The 23,308-nt window shown below is 36.1% G+C and overlaps 1 protein-coding gene across 39 annotated transcripts in view; it reads right to left on the bottom strand.

The window, feature by feature from the left end:
* Positions 1-23,308, bottom strand: part of MYO9A (myosin IXA) — a 257,518-nt gene that overhangs the window by 144,070 nt on the left and 90,140 nt on the right. For all 39 annotated transcript variants that reach the window (XM_086322710.1, XM_086322713.1, XM_086322730.1 and 36 more), the window contains 3 exons: positions 13,808-13,897; positions 9,424-9,540; positions 6,639-6,773 (listed from right to left, as the gene is read on the bottom strand). In XM_086322710.1, the coding sequence (XP_086178836.1) occupies positions 6,639-6,773; positions 9,424-9,540; positions 13,808-13,897 (342 nt within the window). The remainder of the gene's footprint in view (positions 1-6,638; positions 6,774-9,423; positions 9,541-13,807; positions 13,898-23,308) is intronic.

Genomic DNA, 23,308 nt, shown 5'->3' with positions numbered 1-23,308 from the left:
AAAATCCACCTCTTTATAAAAATTATATATATATAGAACCATGCAATACATATTCTTTTGATCTGGCGTTTCTTCTGTTACTCAACATTATGTTTCAGAGAAACATCTATGTTGTCGAACGCATCTAAAGTACATGCATTTTAATTGCTGTAAGACGGGTAGTGGAGTACATTTACTCATTTATGCATTGTCCAGGCTGCTTTCTCAAAGTAATAGCAGAACTGAGAGCACATGGCCTCCAAAACCCAGAAGACTGATTTACTTATACTTTTTTATAGAAAAGGCATGCCAAAATCTGCTACAGAACATTAACTCTCAAATTTTAATATACAACAGAATCACATGAAGAGCTTGCTAAAAAAAGAAGCCACAAACTCAGAATGTGTGAATAAGAAAGTTTGGGGTAGTGCACTTGGAAGGAGTGCCTAGGTGATACTGATTGTACCAGTAGGAATAGAAGAAGAATAACTAACTCCTCAAGAACCAATGATATATTTATATACAATACATTCATCTACTGGACTATTGATGGACATTACACTCATTTCCAATTTTGGCTATTAAAAATAAGGGCATTATGTACATTTCTGTACAAAACTTTTTGTAAGCATTTATATAGATTTGGAGAGTGAAACCGCCGGCTTATAAAGTACAAACATATAAACTCAGAAGATACTGCCAAACAATTTTCTAAAGTGGCTGTACCAATCTATGCACCCACCACCAGTGTATGAGACTTCCCAGTGCACAGTATTTCTCTAATACCTGCATTGTCAGTTTTTTTCATTTTAGTCACTCTGGTGAATGCCTAGAAATATTTAAGTATGGGTTTAATTTTATTTTCCCTAAAGACTAACATGGAGAAGGTGATGGCACCCCACTCCAGTACTCTTGCCTGGAAAATCCCATGGACGGAGGAGCCTGGAAGGCTGAAGTCCATGGGGTCGCAGAGGGTCGGACACGACTGAGCGACTTCACTTTCACTTTTCACTTTTATGCATTGGAGAAGGAAATGGCAACCCACTCCCATGTTCTTGCCTAGAGAATCCCAGGGATGGGGGAGCCTGGTGGGCTGCCGTCTATGGGGTCGCACAGAGTCGGACACGACTGAAGTGACTTAGCAGCAGCAAAGACTAATAAATGAAATATCTTTTCCTATGTTTACTTTCCATTTGGATGTCCTCACATGCCTACATTCATGATAAAAATTCTTAGAAAACATCCTTGCCTTGTTCTCAATCTTAGGGGGAAATCATTTAGTCTGTTTCCATTAAGTATGATATTAACTGTTGGTTTTTTGTAAATGGCCTTTATCAGGAAGTTCCCTTCTATACCGAGTTTGCTAAAGGTTTTGTTTTGAATAAGACTGAGTATGTAATTTTATCAAACGCATTTTTATATTTTTATTGAGAACACCATGAATTTTTTTCTTCTTCTGCTTTGTTAACAGATGAATTAAACTGATTGGTGGTCAGATGTAATACACACCAGAAAAAACTCCACTTGGTTCTGATATATTATTCTTTTGCATATCTCGCTGGACTTAGTTTGCTAATATTTGTTTAAATATTAGCAAACTGAAAATTTTCTAAACAAATATTAGAAAATTGAAAATTCCCACTTCTAATAATGTTCTTCACAGATTTAGGTTATCTTGGCTCCCCAAAATATGTTTAGAATTGTCCCCTTTTATCTATTCCACATAAAAATTTATGTTAAACTGAAAATACTTTCACCATTTATGTCAAACTGAAAATACTTCTCTCACCATTGGCAGAATTCATCAATGGTGCCATTTTGGCTTACAATGTCCTTTACGGAAAGAATTTAATTACATATTCAATTTCTTTAACAGTTACGTAATTTTTTTGGGGGGTTGAGCTGGGTCTTCATTGCTGCACACAGGCTTTCTCTAGTTGCAGCAAGTGGGAGCTACTCTCTAGTTGCTGCGTGTAGGCTTCTCATTGAGGTGGCTTCTCTTACTGCAGACCGTGGGCTCCAAGTGCCCAGGTTCACTAGTTGTGGCACACGGGCTTAGTTGCTCCATGACATGCAGGATCTTCCTGGACCAGGGATGGAACCTATGTCCCCTGCATTGGCAGGTGGCTTCTCAACCAAAGGATGGCAAGGGAAGTTCCAATAGTTAAAAGATTTGAACTTTTGTTTTATCTGTGTCAACACAGTTTTGAAAAGTTTTTTCTCATATTATTTGATAAGTCTACTTATGGACATAAAGTTGTTTAGTGTATTCTGTAACTTTTTAATATGTATAGGATATACAATGATATAGTCTTTATCATTGGAATTCTGGCTATTTATATCCCTGTCTTTATATGTCTCTGTCTCTTTCCCAGTAATTTCTTGAGGCTTTTATAAATGTTATTGGTCATTTCAAAGTATTACTTACGTTTCACAGCTTATGATTTTTGTTGATCCCTTCCCATAATATATTTGTTTTCATTTTTATTTATTCTATTATTTCCTTTTGCTTAGGTTTCTGAGCATTTTCAAATGTGTTAAATCATTGCTCTTCAATCCTAAAATGTTCTGACAGCTGTAAAATTTTCCTCTAGTTAAATCATTAGTCAAATTTCTTCAGTGACTAAAGTACATCTTTAGACACAAGTTTTAATATTTAACATATTAGGTTCAATATGTTCTCTAATTTTTTCAATTTCTAAGCTATTTAGAAATTTCTTAACTTTTAATCATAAAGTATTTTCTAGTTATCTTTTTGTTGTTGGTTTCTGATATAACTTTACTATGGTTTTGAGATCTGTGTGATTTCAATACTGTGAAATTTCCAAGGCACTTTCAGGAGTCTTCTCTATCATCGCAGTTCAAAAGCGTCAATTCTTTGGTGTTTTGCATTCTTTATGGTCCAGCTCTCAAAACCGTACGTGACCACTGGGAAGATCACAGTGTTGACTATACAGACCTTTGTCAGCAGAGTAATGTCTCTGCTTTTCAACACACTGCTTAGGTTTGTCATCGCTTTCCTGCCAAGAAGCAACATCTTCTGATTTCATGGATGCAGTCACCATTCACAGTGATTTTAGAGCCCAAGAAGAGGAAATCTGTCACTACTTCCACCTTTTCCCTTCTATCTGTCCTACAGTATTGGGGCCAGATGCCATGATTTTAGTTTTTTATTAATATTTAGTCTTAAGTTGGCTTTTTCACTCTCCTCTTTCACCCTCATCAAGAGGCTCTTTGGTTCCTCTTCACTTTCTGCAGTTAGAGTGGTATCATCTGCATAAAATCTGAGGTTGTTGATGTTTCTCCTGCCAGTCTTGATTCCAGCTTGTAACTCATCCAGCATTTGCATTCTTAGGGCTTCTCAACATGTGTATATTGGAGTTTTTTGTTTTAATTTTGGAAAATTATCAGCCATTGTTTCTTCAAATATAGCTTCAATCCTATTCTCTCACTTTCACATATGTTTTTCCAGAATTCCTGTTACACATGTTAGATCTTTTCACTATGTCCCATATGCCTCTTACAATATTTGTATTTTCCGCCTTTATTCATCAAGCTGGTATTTCTTCTGATCTATCTTCCAAAGCACTAATTTTCTCTTAAGTTATATCTAATTGTGAAAAATTAATATTATGTTCTTCATTTCACCTACTTTTTAGTCCTAGATTTTCCTAAATTTAGGATTTTTTTTTAAGTTTGCTGTTCTTTAATAGAATTATCACTTTAAAAAATTTCTTGAAGCCATTGTTAAAGTTCATGTTTGATAAGATCATTATCTGAATCCCCTATGGTAGTCTACTGTCTCACTTCTCTTGGTTTTTTCTCTTGTTGGTTTCCTTCCTTGTATGTCTTAAACATCTCAGTTAAAAACCTGAATGCTCGCACGTGAAAAAGTGCAGAGATAACTTTAGTAATGAGATGATCTCTTTCTCCATCAGAGACTGAATTTGCTCTTAGCAGGTGGCTAAGAACACTGGAAATTCTACACTGTTTTAACCCAATCAGGAACTGAAATTATTTTAAACTGAGCTTTAGCCCCTATAATGCCTGCCTGCTCTATTTCTGCTTTGGTGGTTGGTTTAGTCACTGAGTCATGTCTGACTCTTGTGACCCCACAGACTGTAGCCTGACAGGCTCCTCTGTCCATGGGATTTCCCAGACAAGAATACTGGAGTGGGCTGCCATTTCCTTCTCCAGGGGATCTTCCTGACCCAGGGATTGAGCCTGGGTCTCCTGTATGGCAGGTGGATTCTTTACTGACTAAGCCACTGGAAAAGCCCTATTTCTGCATTACCTTTATTATAAGATATAACCCTTTAAGGTCTTCAAGCCTCTGGGACTTGCCGAGGAGCTCCTCTTTTGTTCTTTAATCTGGACAAAATCCTTTTTGGAAGCCTTCTACCAGAAGAGAAATGTCTCTAGCAACAAAGCATTTCCTGAATGCTGAGTTCATCTCCCTAGATATTTCATGCTTGCGTATCTGAGCCCTGTAAAGCTTCACTTATTTGAAGGTACTCCAATGCTTTCAATTATGTTTTGTTCAGTTGTTTTACTTTTTAGATGTTCTGTAAGGCAAGTTTGGTCAAAATTTCCTAGTCTGATATCCCCAGAAGAGGAACAGACAAAAGAACAACTCACTAGATTATGAACTCAATAATAAGATTCTTCAATTCTAAACTGTTTATCTTCAATGCCTAACAGTGCCTGAAATATAACTGACTCCCTTCAATACATCTTGCACAGTGCCAATTCAAATGTTTGCTGCTACTGCTGCTGCTAAGTCGCTTCAGTCGTGTCCGACTCTGTGCGACCCCATGGTTGGCAGCCCACCAGGCTTCCCCGTCCCTGGGATTCTCCAGGCAAGAACACTGGAGTGGGTTGCCATTTCCTTCTCCAATGCATGAAAGTGAAAAGTGAAAATGAAGTTGTTCAGTCATGTCCGACTCTAGCAACCCCACGGACTGCAGCCTACCAGGCTCCTCCGTCCATGGGATTTTCCAGGCAAGAGTACTGGAGTGGGGTGCCATTGCCTTCTCTGAAATGTTTGCTACACATACTTCAAATAGCTCCCCATTCTCTAACAGAAAAATTCTAATCTTCTCTGAACAACTATCTGATTGAGACTATCTCATCAAACTTATCTCCTTTCCTGCCCACATCCTTATATCCTGTATTTTTGCTACACTGAATCATTTCCAGTTCATCAAAAGTGCTCTGCTATTTTATGCCTCACAGTTTTAAAGATATTGTTATCTTTGTTTAAAATATCTTTTCCCCATTGACAGTCTGGTGAGCTCAACTTTCTATTCAAAACTCTATTTCAGAATCACTCTATTCCTAGGAAATCTCTGCAGACTTTCAACAAATTCTAATAAATTTCATCCTTTCTATCACTACTTTACCTTATATTTGATTTTAGTACCTATCATCCTGCATGGCATTTATTACATATTTCTCCCATCTTAAATGCAAATGTATTAATTTGGGGCAATAATTAGAAGTGAACTTCAGTAATTAAAATTATCAAAATGTTTCCTCCCAAAGCATCTTTGGTATATTTTTATTTCTATCACTTAATGGTAAGCACTACATGTTAGGTGATATTATAAAAAATAATACTATCTTTTAACAGTGGTGCTTAAACAGTTGTGCTTAAAGCCAAGATAGAGCAAGCCCCAATGACAGGAAACTGTTGTGATTTTCTGTTCATTTCTTTTCTTCATTATTTCCTTTCAGTTGAGTGTGAACCCAGCTTCTATTTATGTCTTCAAACTTAACTTCTGGGCCATAAACTCAACTTGTTACTAAATTTAAATCTGGCTTAGAAAAAGAATCCACACTTTCAACCCTGCAGTTACCCTAAGAATTCTCATGTAAACTGATGGCTTACTCTTTCTATCCTAATTCAATCAATTTGACCATCTCATAAAAGATATGTAGTTACTCAATTTGGTCTCTCTATACTGTCCTATCTCTTTGTATCCACATTCTAAGCTGATTTAAGATTCTATTAATAAGCTCCTCTATCCCATCCTTGAACTAAGAGATCAAAGGAATCAAACAAGCATACTTAATATGACACACTGTGACCAAGGCCACAAAAGCAATTAAAAATCAAAAACATCAACAAAAATCAAAACAAACCCATAGATCTTTTCATTCAAAGGTTCCATCAAATAAGCACATATTACTGATTCTACTTAAGGCCTTTTAATTAAAACAGAAAACCCTGTGTGATAAGGCCCAAAAAACTATGCTCTCATCTGTCATTTGCTTACACTAATATGAAGACAATAATATCTTTATTGAAATCAACATTTAAAATACTTATCATGACTATGACTCAAAAAATTTATGTGGTGTATATGAAGGTACAGGTTGGGGTTCAGGGAATGGGGAAGGGGTAAGTGAACACACATTCACATCCTCACACATGTGTGTGCTCAGTCACTCAGTTGTGTCCGACTCTTTGTGAACTCATGGACTGTAACCCGTCAGGCTCCTCTGTCCTTGGGATTTTCAAGGCAGGAATACTAGAGTGGATTGCCATTTCCTCCTCCCGGGGATCTTCCCAACCCAGGTATTGAACCCACATCTCCTGCATTGGCAGGCGGATGCTTTACCACCAAGCCACCTGGGAAGCCCATTTAGGTACTCACTTGCTCCAATTTAAAGATATGCTGATTAAAGTAGTGTTGTAAACGTTCATTAGCAAAATTAATACAGAACTGTTCAAAGCTATTATTTTCATAATCTTCAAACCCAAAAATATCAAGAACACCAATGGACAAAGTCTGTGAAAAACAAGAAAGAAATTATGGTTAAAAAATGATGCTTAAATTTATTTCATGAACTTATATTTCACTATATAAGTAACAAAATGTTCAAAGTTCTTCAATAGCAGTAGATGAAAACTTGAGGGGACCCAGTGGTCAACCAAAATATACTACAAATAAAAAAATTTTAGTTCTCTTTATCTTCATCATTTTATCTTAGTTATAAAAATATATCCAAAGTTTTAACACATGTAATTCATAGATTACTTCACAGAAATGTACAAAGCAGAGTTAAAGACTTGTTACCTCAATACCACAAATCTCTAAAACCCCAGAGACAAGGGAAGGGGGGGAAAAAAAAAAAGGCTATTGGAAAGTCAGAAGGTTAGTAAAGTAAAGCTAGGTTAATCCTGGGTATGCCCGGTTCTACCAAAGGATCATGCAAATTTTCCTAGTTTGACTTCTCTATCCCAATAAAATTCTGCTTTAAGATAAGCTAACAAGCATATTTCTTGTCTTACACAGGCTAGAAATGAAACTGGATATCAAACATTGAAAATTTTTTTATCAAAAGAAGTCATACAAGATTTATGACAGTAACTTAAAAAAAAATTTATGACATTAAACAGTTCTAAAAAGATTACAGCAAACCACTTCATCATCCTCAATTTCTGCTCCCTAAAGTCAAAAACACTCAAATCTTTTCAGTTGCTTGGTACACAATAGTATAATATAGTAAAAAGTGTTTATTCTTCTATTTCTTGATATTTCACTTCCAGAAACAATCTTCTAACTTCTTGCTAAGGATGATGAATATTCAGTTCTAACACCCCAAACCATTATTCTTCCCACACCCCATCTCATGCTTAAAATAGAGTTGTATGACAGTTGTGATTAAATGAAACAATTTTTCTCCACTGGTGCTGAAAGATACTGGGCAGACTGATATAATGAGCGATAAATAGCAAGAGACTGTTAAAAGTCTCCATTAAGAGTATTTTGTTTGATTACTTCTGCTGACTAATTCTATGCTATGCTATGCTAAGACACTTCAGTCGTGTCCGACTCTGTGTGACCCCATAGATGGCAGCCCACCAGGCTTCCCCGTCCCTGGGATTCTCCAGGCAAGAACACTGGAATGGGTTGCCATTTCCTTCTCCAATGCATGAAAGTGAAAAGAGAAAGTGAAGTCGCTCAGTCGTGTCTGACTCTTAGCGACCCCAAGGACTGCAGCCTACCAGGCTCCTCCGTCCATGGTATTTTCCAGGCAAGAGTACTGGAGTGGGGTGCCATTGCCTTCTCCGATTGACTAATTCTAAGCCCTTACAAAAAGCAGTGAAAATAATGATCTTCAAAAGAAATCAATTTGGTAAATTAGATTAAAATTGAAATCAATTTCCTACTAGTGGACTTAAGGCATGACATGATCATATAAGAGCAATTGTATTAATAAATTTAAGACGGTAGGATTAAGTAGACATTAAGTAGACAAAGATGACATTGCTATTTGGCCTGAAAAGGTAGACTATTTCATAAAAGTTGTTGCAAAATAAAAATGGATTTGAAAAGATTAAAGGTAAATATCTAAAATCTACCATGTTTATAAATTCCAACAGGGGAAAAAACATAAACATAATTGTGAACACAAACATGAACATCGAAAATTAAATTCTGAAAGGATGAGAATAAACATTCATATTTTATAAACTTGGCCTAGACGAGCCCTTCCTATATAAGAAAAATCAACAAATAAAACCTAGGGCAATAAAGTAAAATAATGACAGATTTAACTGGGGACAAACCTTTAAAATATATAGGCTTAAAAACATAATACAAACAAATCTTAAAAGTTAAGAGAAAATATTTGCACTATATATCAGAAACTTTGTCTCTGCAATATCCAAAATGACTTGTAATAAAATGACAAATAAGATAAAAAGAGCAAAAATATATAAAGAAATAATAAAGAAAAGAAATAGAGAAAACATGAGAAGATACTTGACTTTCATCTAACACTGAAACGATTCGTAATCCCCCTTATCAGATTAGCAAAATGAAAATACTGATAATATTCAACTGAGTTAAGTTACAGGGAAACAGGCACTTTCATTCATCACTAACGAGGTGTTGTCTTTTTTGAAAAGCCACTTAGCAGTAGCAACCAAACTTTTTAAATATATATGTATCCTTAAGTCCAACAATTTGAGGATTTTATCCTAGAGAAATTGGCACAAAGAATATCTGTTACATAATCATTTATAACAATAAAAAATGTATTTGAATGGGGTAATTTATGCTACATTTGCATATTATATAGTTACAATATTAAAAATAATGAGGTCCAGATATATATCAAGACATAGCTAGGTTAAAAAAACACAAATTAGAAACAATGCAGGCAGCATGATCCTATTTTTACATTTAAAAGCAATTCTGTACAGGTACATCTACAGGAACGTAAGGACATAGAGTAAAAGCTCTGACACACAGAAAGAACGGTTTCCCTGAATAGGGTCACAGAAACAGTAGTAAGGAGAAAAATAGCAGGAAATACTATAAGGTGATACTTATTGCTATATATAATTCTGTGTTTTTAAATGTCATGTATTAACCATTTTATTAAAACAGCTTTTCAGGAAAACTATATTAGAGTCCAACATATGTCTACCTTGGTATTTTGCTCCAAATCTTTGCTATTCATAAGTGCATGATTAATCCGAAAAACGATCCAGTCAAACAGGGCACTATATAAAGACTTAGCCATAGAGTTCCTCACTGTCACAGCCTAGGGGGAAAAAAAAAGTTAGGAATCCAAGTGAAATTGGCAACAATCTGGAAAAAAAAAAAAAAAAGCTTATTATCTTGAAATAGAAATTAATTTTTATCTCAATATAAATAATTTATAATTGAAGTTTTCTATATATACTCATTAATTTAATCAAACTCAGGAAATCCAGGGTAAAACTGCCATGAAAGATTAAAAAAGCAGAATGTAGGTCACTCAATTCAAAATAGTTTTATTAAAAATTGGGGTATATATTTCATCTAGTAAAGAAAGTAGAATAAGAAGTTTATTAACAAATGAACTTTGCCAGTTAAAGTGAGGAAGAATATTCCAGGCATAGGAATAAACCTGTTAGCAAACAGCTTCAGTTATCTGTGGAATCCTAGTCAGACACTTGAAACAATAGTAATATCACCACAATTACATTCCTAGTTGTCTTCAGCCTGTCATCCACAGTAACATCTAGAACTTCTTCCTCCCCAAACACTAACAATTCTTTCATTATGGAGTTATTGTGATTTGTTTTTTCCCCTCACCTCAAGCTTTCCCCAGTTTATGGAAACTCTGTATCTATACTCAGTTTTTGTGAAAACCCAAAACTGATCTAAAAAATGAAGAATATTAAAGAAAATTCAACTTTTGGAAGGCACTACAACCTAAAAAGAGGGTTGGGGAAGCACATGTCTTAGACAATTGAATACTATCACTTAAAAAAACAGATCCTAATAATTTACATATTTATTATTTAGGGACTTATTTTGATGTTTATATATTAGAGTAAGCACAGAGCATTGATTAAGAGCTCGACTATATTCCAATTTCAGTTTCTTACTTATTCTAACAATTTGAGATTTGTCAACTTGCTGAAACTCTTAGGCTACAATCTTTTCTTACAACTGTAAAATGGAGACAATGGAGACAATACTACAACTGACTACATATAAATGATGAATGAATTTCTGAATTTAAGTGAAAAAAAAAAGCTTCAAGTTGCTAGAACACACTATAACCTACATAGAAAAAGAGAAAACAGGTATCAAATTCTCTATCCAACAATTAAAACTTGAAAATAATTGGAAAATGTTTAGAAGTTCTGAGAGAAAAAATAATGTGGACCTAAAATTCTATTCTTAGGCAAGTGATGAACCAAGTATCTTTAAAATATCAAGAAAATCAATAGCAGAATATACAGAGAGAATAATCATTCTATGCTTCTAAGGGGTGGTTGGGGGGAATATGGGATTAAGAAAATCTGATTAAATTCAGCAAAAGCAAAATATTTTAAAACATAGAATAAGAAAACATGCTAGTTGCCATAATCAATATAAATGAGCTGAATTTTTCATTAAAGGACAACTTTTCATATCAAATTAAAAGATTCAGAGAAAATTCAAATATATGAATATGCTTTTTTGCACCATAATTCCCAATATTATACTTTTAGCCTCTTTTCTCTGAAATGCAGTCTTGTCATAGCTTGACCTCAAACAGCTCTCTGCTGCTGCTGCCAAGTCGCTTCAGTTGTGTCCAACTCTGTGCGACCCCAGAGACAGAAGCCCATCAGGCTCCCCGGTCCCTGGGATTCTCCAGGCAAGAACACTGGAGTGGGTTGCCATTTCCTTCTCCAATGCATGAAAGTGAAAAGTGAAAGTGAAGTCGCTCAGTCGTGTACGACTCTTAGCCCAAATACCAATTAATTATTTTCCCACTCAAACAAGATCTTGTTTAGTGTTTCCTGTCTCACTGAATGTTACCAATATTCTTATAGTTGTAGGTACCACAAAATCAGGATTCATGCCTGATGTCTCCTTCTTCCTCCCTGATTCCCACTAAGAACTCATTGCCAAATCTTGTTGACTTAATCTTCTAAATTTTTAAATACACCCATTTCTCCCTATCAGAATGTCACCTTTCTAGATACAGCAGCAAGCATCTTTCTTCTCAGGAGTAGTAACTACTACAGCCTCCAAACTCATCTTTGCACATTTACTCTTGCCCTCTGTGTTAGAATCCTAAGATGGTTCCCAAGACTCCCATCACTGAGTATACATGCTCTCTAAATCCCCTCCCTCTCTAAATCCCCTCACAATTAGTGACAAAAAGACTGTAAAGATGATGGATTTCACTCCTATAACTATCTTATGTTATATGACAATGGTGAAGGGATTTTAAATATATAATTATGGCCCCAAATCAGCTGAAATTTTTAGTCAACCCAAGAGATACTGTCCCAGGTAGAGGTGGCTTACTAGGGAGTGAGCGCGTGCATCAGAGGTTCTCATGTTGGACCTGAAGAAGTAAACTGCTGTGTTGTGTACAGGACCACATGATAGGAAATGCCAAGTACACTCCAGCTGCTGAGAATGGCCCCTGACAGCAAACAAGAAATTATGGACCTCAGTCCTACAAGGAAGTGAATCCTGCCAACAAATTGTGAACCTGAAAGAGGATGTTGAGTCAGATTAAAGAAGAGCCACCAAGAATATCTTGACTTCAGCCTGGTAAAACCCTGAGCAGAGGACCCAGCTAACCCAGCCCCAGATCCACAGAAACTTTCTGATAATAACTTTGTGTTGTATTAAGTCACTAAAGCTTGTTACACAGCTACAGGAAACTAACACACTCTCCTCCAACTGATTGTTCACACTGCTGTCAGATTGTCCTAAAAAAAAAAAAAAAAAAAAAAAACCTCTAAGGCAACTTTTTTGCTTAAAACACTTCTTTCCATTGCTCTTCAGATACAATACTAAAATCCTTAAGGACTGCTCTTCATTTTACCCATAATGCCTAGTACAATTCTAGGCACAAAAAGCTTTTTCAAATATTTACTAAATAAATAAATATACCAAACAAACATGCTCAGTCCCTCAATCGTGTCTGACTCTTTGCAGCCCCAAGGGATGCAGCCCACAGGCTCCTCTGCCCATGGATTCTTCCAGGCAAGAATACTGGACTGAGGTACCATTTCCTACTCCAGTGGATCTTCCAGACCAAACAAACATAAACCAAAATAAAACAGGGGCAACAAAAATAATCTCAGAAAGCTGAATTTAAAGTTAAAAGATCAAATAACATAACAAATATTTAATCATCAAAAAAGTTGAGAAAGAAAATATAAAAGCATTGATTTATGTAAAAGAAGAGCAAAACTCTTAAATGGTTTGACTTTTTCTGTGGTCTACAAAGGTGCTCTCAAAGTTGGCAACTATAAAATATGACATAAGATACCTGAATAATGAAGAAACATGGACTTACAGGTACAATCAGGAGAGACCCAAAAAATATGGGATAAATGGATCAACGTCTGCCTAGAAAGCATTCTCTACACTTAAATTACTATTTTCCCACCTCTGTGTCTTCTAGTCTCATATTCTTATCCTATCTTTATAATAATCATCACTATGATTTCTCATCATTTTTGTAAAATTTCACCATAAAGTAGTAGACCTTTCAATAATTTTCCTACTCCTATATACTACCAGTATTCTTGGGCTTCCCTTGTGGCTGAGTTGGTAAAGAATCCACCTGCAATGTGGGAGACCTGGGTATGATCCCTGGGAAGGGAAGATCCCCTGGAGGAGGGAAAGGCTACCCACTTCAGTATTCTGGCCTGGAGAATTCCATGGACTGCATAGTCCATGGGGTCACAAAGAGTCGGACACAACTGAGCGACTTTCACTTCACTTCACTTTCATATACTTGAGTGGTAAAACAGTAATATTGGCTCCCTGTAGCAATAAAACTTTAATGGAAGCCTTACTATACAGATGATATTTAAAGCCATGGGACTGAGTGAGACAACTGAGATAAAAAGTATACAGAAGGAAAGACAAAGACTGTCCTATGGAACCCCATCCTTTATCAACAGAATCAGGAAGAAGAAAAAAAAAACAAACAAAAAGAACTGCAAAGGAGTGGCCAACAATGAAAAAGTAACCCAAGAGTATGATGTGCCAGGAGATATGATGCGCTCAAGAAGGAAAAATCATTTGTGTCAAATACTGCTACCTACCTATATAAATCAATTGAAAATTAAAAATGGTGATGAGATTAAGATCATTAGAGAAAAATGTAAGCATACTGTTTTAAGTCACATTCAACTTTAAAAGTTTCCAAGTTGATAGAAAATTCATAATCAAGTTTCAAGAGCCCAGAAAATATTTCAATCAACACTACTGTCATTTTCATTCTATTAAGAGCAAGAATATAAACCTAAACTTCAAAAAGCACTTAGAGCTCCCTGATTTCAAAGAAAATCTATTCATACCTCTGCCAATTTGTATGGTAAAATAAGCTTTTCTCCCACTGTCACAGTCTTCCTTGTAACTAGTGCTTCGAATAGCATCTCTTCTTTAACCTATAAAGCAGAAAAGTAAATTCAATATAAGATTTATAACAATGGTTGAATTACTTATTGAAATGTCAAACAGAAAAAAATAATGAGAAAAGCAAATATGCAATAGAGAAAAAACAAAAAGACAATACACTGGGCAATTTAATTTCTGGTCAAAGTGGAATTTAAGTGTCCCACTCACCCTTCTTCCCCACAGAAAAGACACAAAGGGTAAATAAGACAGTTTAGTCTTTTTAAAGTTTTCTTTCTGATCATAATAGAGAAACATGTTTCACTGTGCAGAGTATGAAAAATATACATTAGCACAAAAAATATTTTAAGACAGTCAGTCATAATCCCACAACCCAGATACAAGGACTAAAAAACGACAATACTTTTTTTTCTTAATTCTTATTTATTAACTAAATTTATCTGGCTGCACCAAGTCTAAGTTGTGGCATATGGGATCTGAGCTCCCTGACCAGTAATCAAAGCCAGGTCACCTGCTTTGGGAGCGTGGAGTCTTAGCCACTGGACCACCAGGCACAGCACAACAATACTTCTTGAATTCCAAGAACATTACAATGGATAGTTACTGATGTTTCAGATGTTTATTCTCACTTACAGATGTTAAACTTCAAAATAAAGCTGATGCTTCCTTTATTCTTACTCTCTCTACTGAAGCCAAAATAATCATGAATTTCTCATGTATCACTTCAGTTCATGTTTTTATACTTATAAAACAATAGTGAGTCATTACCCTGCCACCAGCAAACTCATGACAAGTTAATCATGTTTTAAAATAAGATTACACCATAAAGAAAATAAACCTTCTTTTGGAGCATCCATTGCTGAATCTTCAAATTCCAAACAACAGAAACATATTGAGGCAAATTAACTTCAAAGATGAATAGCCAAAGTTTAAATATAAAAACCTCAACCTTTCAGATATATTTTAAATATTTCAAGAATCAAATTATCAATAATGCAGATTACATAAGCTGAATAGCCAAAGTTTAAATATAAAAACCTCAACCTTTCAGATATATTTAAAATATTTCAAGAATCAAATTATCAATAATGCAGATTACACAAAATGACAAAACTAAGAAAAAACATATAAAAAAAAAATGTAATATTCTGAGGAGTATTTCTTCATGCAAGCAATTATTATTAAAACTGAACATCGGAAAATGAATGACCTATGCAACAGATGTAAGATGTTTTTAAAGGAACAAACAAATGTAAATTGGCAACAACATGGGCAAAGGTGACTTCCATACCCTTATATAAATTGGTATAATCACTATCGACAGTAATATGTCAGTAACAATAAAGCTCAATATGTGTATATACCATAGACAAGATTTTTCCCCTTGAATTATATCCTAGAATAATTCTCACACATGTTAACAAGGATACATGTACAAGGCCTATCATACTACTATCTATAAATGGAAAATTACAAATAACCTCACTCCCCACTAAAAAAGAAAAATTATGTTTTATTCATATAAGAGAATTTTATACAACAGCTCAAAGAAGAATCTAGAATATATAAGCCAACACTGAAAAATCTTAAAAACAAAATATGAAGTCAAAAAGTCAAGTTTTAGAATGATACATATAGTATAACACATATAAAGTGTGAAAACATTCAGAACAAAACTATATATTCTTCATGGACACATCTACCTATTTTGAAAATATAAAAATAAGAATGGGAATGATAAAAACTAAATTCAACTAGTGGAGGTGATGGAATTTCAGCTGAGCTATTTCAAGTCCTAAAAGATGATGCTGTTAAAGTGCAACACTCAATGTGCCGGCAAATTTGGAAAACTCAGCAGTGGCCACAGGACTGGAAAAGGTCAGTTTTCATTCCAATCCCAAAGAAAGGCAATGCCAAAAAATGTTCAAACTATGATACAGTTGTGCTCATTTCACTTGCTAGCAAGGTAATGCTCAAAATCCTTCAAGCTAGGTTTCAACAGTATGTGAACCAAGAAATTCCAGCTGTACAAGCTGGATTTAGAAAACACAGAGGAACCAGAGAGCAAATTGCCAACATCTACTGGATCATAGAAAAAGCAAGAAATTACAGAAAAAAATCTACTTCATTGACTACACTAAAGCCTTTGACTACACTGATTACAACAAACTGGAAAATTAAGACCTTAAAGAGATGGAAATACCTGCCTTCTGTGTGCAGGTCAAGAAGAAACCGTTAGAACTGGACACAGAACAATGGACTGGCTCAAAATTAGGAAAGGAGTACGTCAAGGCTGTATAGGGTCACCCTGTTTATTTAACTTATATAGACAGTACATCATGCAAAATGCCAAGCTGGATGAAGCACAAGCTAGAATCAAGATTGCCAGGAGAAATGTCAATAACCTCAGATATGCAGATGACACTACCCTAAGGGCAGAAAGCGAAGAGGAACTAAAGAGCCTCTTTATGAAAGTAAAAGAGGAGAGTGAAAGAGCTGGCTTAAAACTCAACATTCAAAAAAATAAGATCATGACATTTGGTCCAACCACTTCATGGTAAATAGATAGGGAAAAAATTGAAACAGTGACAGATTTTATTTTCTTGGGCTTCGAAATCACTGCAACAGTGACTGCGGTCATGAAATTACAAGATCTTGCTCCTTGGGAGAAAGTTTTAATGAACTTAGATAGCGTATTAAAAAGCAGGGACATCACTTTGCTGACAAAGGTCTGTATAGCCAAAGCTATGGTTTTTCCATTAGTCATGTACGGACATGAGAGTTAGACTATAAAGAAGGCCGAGCACCAAAGAGTCGATGCTTTCAAACCGTGGTGCTGGAGAAGATGCTTGTAAGTCCCTTGGACAGCAAGGAGATCAAATCAGTCAATCCTAAAGGAAATCAACCCTGAGTATTCAGAAGAATTGATGCTTTTGAACTGTGATGTTGGAGAAGACTCTTGAGAGTCCCTTGGACTGCAAGGAGATACAACCAGTCCATCCTAAAGGAGACCAGTCCTGGGTGTTCATTGGAGGGACTGATGTTGATGCTGAAACTCCAATATTTTGGCCACCTGATGCAGAGAGCTGACTCATTTGAAAAGACCCTGATGCTGGGAAAGATGGAGGGTGGGAGGAGAAGGGGATGACAGAGGATGAGATAGTTAGATGGCATTGCCAACACAATGGACATAGGTTTGGGTGGACTCTGGAAGTTGGTGATGGACAGGAAAGCCTGGAGTGCTGCAGTTCATGGGGTCGCAAATAGTCAGGCATGACTGAGTGACTGAACTGAACTGATTCATTGGAAGGACTGATGCTGAAGCTGAAACTCCAATACTTTAGCTACCTGATGAGCAGAGCCGACTCACTGGAAAAGACCCTGATGCTGGGAAACATTGAGGGCAGGAGGAGAAGGGGACGACAGAGGATGAAATGGTTGGATGGCATCACCCACTCAATGGACATGAGTTTGAGCAAACTCTGGGAGATAGAGAAGGATAGGGAGGCCTGGCGTGCTGTAGTCCATGGGGTGGCAGAGTTGGACATGACTGAGCAACTGAACAACAACAACAAATTCAAGGCAGAAGGTACAAACTTCAAGATACAATGTAAAGGTCACACGTCATGGGAATGGAACGCACAACATGGTAACAACAGTTAATAAAAATTGTATTCCATATTTAAAAGTTGCTAAAAAAGGTCTTAGAAATCCAAATCACAAGAAAACAAACTTTTTGTAACTATGTATCCTGAAAGATGTTGATTAGACTTACTATGATCATTTTGAAATATATTGTATTTTGTATATTTGAAATATATTGTATTATGTTTAACAGCTGGAACTACTGTTGTATCTCAATTATAACTCAATGAAAAACAAGAAATTGTAGGGAAATCATTAAAAAAGAGAAAATCTCAACACTGACTATATAGCTGAGACTAAAAACCAACTTATTTATTTTTAGATGTTTTAATAACATTGTGAATTTTTAAAAAAAATTTTGGGAGTATAGATGATTTGTAGTGTTGTGTCAGTTTCGAGTGTGCAGAAAGGTGAATCCATTGTAAATATACGTGCATGCCTGCTCAGTTGTGTCTGACACTTTGCAACTCCATGGACTGCAGCCCATCAGTTCCTCTGTCCATGGAATTTTTCAGGCAAGAATACTGGAGTGGGTTGCCATTTCTGACTCCAAGGGATCTTCCCAACTGGGTGATCAAAACTGCGTCTTCTGCACTGGCAGACAGATTCTTTACCACTGTGCCACATGCAAAGCCATATTTTTATATATATATTCACCTTTTTTTTAAAGATTCTTTTCCCATACAAGCCATCACAGAGTACTGAGTAGGGTTCCCTGTGCTATACAGTAATTTCTTAATTATTATGAATATTTTTACAAACATAGCCCTTAGCTTTTAGATAACTGGGATTTTATTTTAGAATTTGTTTTAAAAGAATTGGGAAGGAACAGAGGTGAAGATACAGATGAAAAGAGACAGGCCACATTAATAAGTGGTGAAGCTTAACAATGGGTACTTGGGGATCTCTCCACTTTTGACCGCATTTAAAATTTCAATTAATAAAAACTTGGAAAAAAACTAAATTCATAGTAGTATTTATACTTCTGCTGGGCAAAGTACACAGTAGACTTCAATTACATGTAATATTTTATTATTTGGATAATATTTTGAGTCTACAGGTATTTATTTTAACTTTTTCATATATATTCTAAAAAATATTTCATAATTTAACAGAAAAGAGAAAATATGATAAAAATATAAATCAATACATAACAGGTATATAAGAAATGAAAGACAAATTATGTATCAGAAGAAAACATGAGTAGAAAGAACATTAAGAAACATGAATAGAAAGCTAACATCATAGAGAAAAATAATTTAAACATTAACAAAGTATTCACAATGAATACAAAAGTAGTAAGCTTTAAACATTTAATCAACAAATTATTTCTCAGAAAAACACAAATCATCAAAATTAACTCGAACCAGATTTTAAAATCCTGAAAAATCAGTCAACATAAAACTAATTGGAGGAACATTAAATACCACTGGTCATAGGGTTGATATTATTCATATCTTTAACAAACATATTATTCTTGCTAATGATTCTTCTATTAAATGCAGAAAAAAGATTTTAAAGAATGAAAAACTACCCAATTCATTTTAAGGAGCTGATTTAATGCTGGCACTAAAACTTGACAATGATCATACACAAGTCTACACACATAACATAATCACATAAAATACACTTATCTTATTTGGAATTAATAAGCAACCTAAGAAAATATTACTGAATTCAAATTTTAATCAGCTACCTTTATAATTTTCCAAATAGTCTTTAAATTTTATTGGACTTCCCTGGTGGCAGTGGTTAAGAATCTGCCTGTCAATGCAGGGGACATGGGTTCGACCTCTAGTCTGGGAAGACCCCACATGCCATGAAGCAGCTAAGCCCACGTGCTACAACTACTGAGCCTGTCTGTGCTCTAGAGCCTGAGAGCTGCAACTACTGAAGCCTGCTAGAGCCCAAGCTCCACAAGAGAAGCCATCGCAATGAGAAGCCAGTGCACTACAATGAAGAGAGAAGCCCCCTCTCACCACAACTAGAGAAAACCCAAATGCAGCAATGAAGACCCAGTGCAGAATAAATAAACTTCATGGGGGAATTCCCTGGCAGTCCAGTGGTCTGGACCCAGTGGTTTCACTGCCAAGGGCCAAGGTTCAATCCCTAGTTGGGAAGCTAAAATCCCACAAGCCTTAGGGACAAAAAAACTTTTTAAATAAAATAATGATAAATAAAAATAAGGTCTAACTATAGGCAGGACACTCTGGTAGGTGTTGTCAGATCTTGTCTAGCTCCTTAACTTTGAAGATATATCTTCTTTCTACTTATTATTAAAACTTCATTCCTCAAACCACTCCAAATTATAAAGAGGAACCACTCCAAATAAGAAGGAATTTAAGAAGCTTGAATTCAAAAGGTGAGATTTGCTATCAAATCACACTTAGTTGTTAGTCTAACTTTAACACTGGTAAGCCCAGTTTTCAGAATTGGATTCCCGCCCCCCACTCCTTTTTTTTTACAAACACCTGAGTTCCTCTTTAAATTTCCTAAATTGCTCTCATTAGTCTCTCACCAAAAAAGAAATATTTCACTCGGACCAGAAGCCTTGGTACTTGCTGAATGCCTAAACTTCTAAGAAAGATTACGAGCCACAGTGCTCTGTATCACCACAATATGAAATGAACGACTAAAATATCACCTGGAAGTCCTGTCTGAAAGATCTATTTTCTGACCCTCATGACCTTCAAAATTACAGCTTTCAGATACCACACTCCACATTCTGGAACTCCTTTCTAATGAGTGAGTCTAGTTCCAATTCAAAGTACTCCCTCCTGCCTCTTCTACCAGGCTAACTCATTCCATCAAAGTTAATAAACAAACAGCAAGGTATGTACAAAATAATAAAACATTGTAAGCTTAGATAAATAAGCACATCCACAGATCTCAAAGAACACTGCCACTACCTTATAATGGACACAAACTGGTAAACAATTAACTATGCTACAAAGCCAATAGTGAATTATGCTAAGGAGAAGCAAATTGTTCTATGCTGATGCAATCTGTTTAAACCATTTAATACAGTTAAAACAGATGAAGCAGTATATGAATCAAGATTTGAAAAATAAGTGATATTTTAACAGGAAAAACAAAAGGTTACTAATATGTATGGATGTAAGAGTTGGACTGTGAAGAAAGCTGAATGCCAAAGAATTGATGCTTTTCAACTGTGGTGTTGGAGAAGACTCCTGAGAGTCCCTTGGACTGTAAGGAGATCCAACCAGTCCATTCTAAAGGAGATCAGCCCTGGGATTTCTTTGGAGGGAATGATGCTGAAGCTGAAACTCCAGTACTTTGGCCACCTCATGCGAAGAGTTGACTCATTGGAAAAGACTCTGATGCTGGGAGGGATTGGGGGCAGGAGGAGAAGGGGACGACAGAGGATGAGATGGCTGGATGGCATCACTGACTCGACGGACGTTGAGTCTGGGTGAACTCCGGGAGTTGGTGATGGACAGGGAGGCCTGGCGTGCTGCGATTCATGGGGTCGCAAAGAGTCGGACACAACTGAGCGACTGAACTGAACTGAACTGAACTGAATAATTATTAAAAAAAAAAAAAAAATTGGAAATAATTAACATGGTCTTCAATAGGTGGGCTTCCCTAATAGCTCTGCTGGTAAAGAATCCGCCTGCAATGCAGGAGACCCCTGTTCGATTCCTGGGTGGGGAAGATCTGCTGGAGAAGGGATAGGCTACCCACTCCAGTGTTCTTGGGCTTCCCTTGTGGCTCAGCTGGTAAAGAATCTGCCTGCAATGCAGGAGACCTGAGTTCGATCCCTGGGTTGGGAAGCTCACCTGGAGAAGGGAAAGGCTACTCACTCCAGTATTCTGGCCTGGAGAATTTCATGGACTGTAAAGTCTATGGGGTCGCAAAGAGTCAGACACGACTGAGCGACTTTCACTTTCACTTTCAATAGGTGAATGGAAAGGCAAACTGTGATACATGCACATTATGGAATAATATTCAGCAATAAAGAGAAATGAGCTATCAAGCTAGGAAAAGACACTGGATGAATCTTAAATGTATACTGCTAACTGAAACAATTAAGTCTGAAAACATGATATATTAATACTATATGAATCTATGTTACATTCTGAAAAAAGCAAACCTACAAAGCTAGTAAAAACATCAGTATTTTGTAGGGAGGGGTTGAATAGGTGACACACAGGGAAGTTTCAGGGCTGTGAAACTAAACTCTTTTGTAAGACACTGTAGTGGAGGATACACAACATTATGCACTTGGCACAATCCATGCATATACACATACCTAATCCATGAATCTTACGGTACATAAATTTTTAGCAAATCATTTACGATGCTGGAGGAATCTCAGGAAAGAATGCAGGCCACGACACGGAAACTATTTGACAAATATATGGAACAACCTCAGTGAAGAGGGAAGGAGGAAAACGTACTGACCTAAATAATCTTGGAAAGGAACGGTTACCCAATCTATTATTCTTTTCTGGAGACTCCCACGGACAGAGGAGCCTGGCAAGCCACAGTCCATGAGGTTGCAAAGAGTCAGACATGACTAAGCAACTAACACACACACACAGTTGACTTACAATGTTTCAGGTATACAGCAAAGTGATTCAGTTTTATTTATATATATAAATACATATCCTTTTTCAAATTCCTTTCCATTATAGGTTATTATAAAATACTGAATACAGTTCCCTGTGCTATGCAGTAGGTCCTTATTGTTTATCTATTTTACATATAGTAGTATGTATCAGGTAATCCCAAATTCCTAATTCATCCCTCCCTCCCATTTTCCTTTATAGGTAACCATAAATTTGTTTTCTACGTCTATGAGAGTATTCCTATTTTGTAACTAAATTCATTTGTATCATATGAGAGTCCCTTTGATAGCAAGGAGATCAAACCAGTCAATCTTAGGGGAAATCAAACCAGTCAATCTTAAGGGAAATCAACCCTGAATACTTGTTGGAAGGACTGATGTTGAAGCTGAAATTCCAGTACTCTGGTCATCTGTTGCAAACAGCTGACTCATTGCAAAAGTCCCTGATGCTGGGAAAGATTGAGAGCAAGAGAAGAGGGTGTCAGAAGATGAGATGATGGCTGGATGGCATCACTTCAAAAGGCATGAATTGGGCACACTTCAGGAGATGGTGAAGGACAGAGAGGCCTGGGGTGCTGGCCAAGAGGTCAAAAAGAGTTGGACATCTGAACGACTGAACAACATCATCATATTTTTGTATTTCACGTATAAGTGATACCATATAATATCCCTCCATCAGTTGCATAGTTTGGAAATATTTTCTCCTATTCCGTAGGTTGTCTTTCCATTTGTTTATAGTTTCCTTTGTTGTGTAGATCATGTTTATATAGACAGTCACATAAAAATATTTGGAGATATGTGAATATACTCAAGGTGAGTTTATACATACATATTTCCTGTTCTATCAGAGGAGAGGACCCATTAAAAACTACACCCGTTTTAAGATGAGCAGTTAGCTGAGAAGACATGAGGAATCATAAGTCCAGGAAGAAAGAGTAAGGTAATGGGGAACTTAATGTGGGAAGAAACGTCATAGGACATGAAGACATTTGACTCCTATTTAGCTATGAAGAAAGAAAAAGTAGTACTCTTTTCTCCACCCATCTGGACACCCCATCTTCCAACAAAATAATGTGACCAACATCCTACTATGTAGGAGAAAATTTACGAAGACCTAGAACATGATATAGTAGAGAGTGAAATATTCATCCTATTCAGTAAATTTAGGAGTTACAGATATCTGGGACAAAGGGAAGCAGGGGAGAAA

The sequence above is a fragment of the Bos grunniens genome, chromosome 10 (genome assembly GCF_055505025.1).
Source record: "Bos grunniens cultivar Pamir isolate PY7600 chromosome 10, Bosgru_T2T1.0, whole genome shotgun sequence".
In the NCBI taxonomy this organism is placed as follows: Eukaryota; Metazoa; Chordata; class Mammalia; order Artiodactyla; family Bovidae; genus Bos; species Bos grunniens.
Note: the sequence above shows the minus strand (reverse complement) of the source record. Positions and strands in the feature narration are given on the sequence as shown.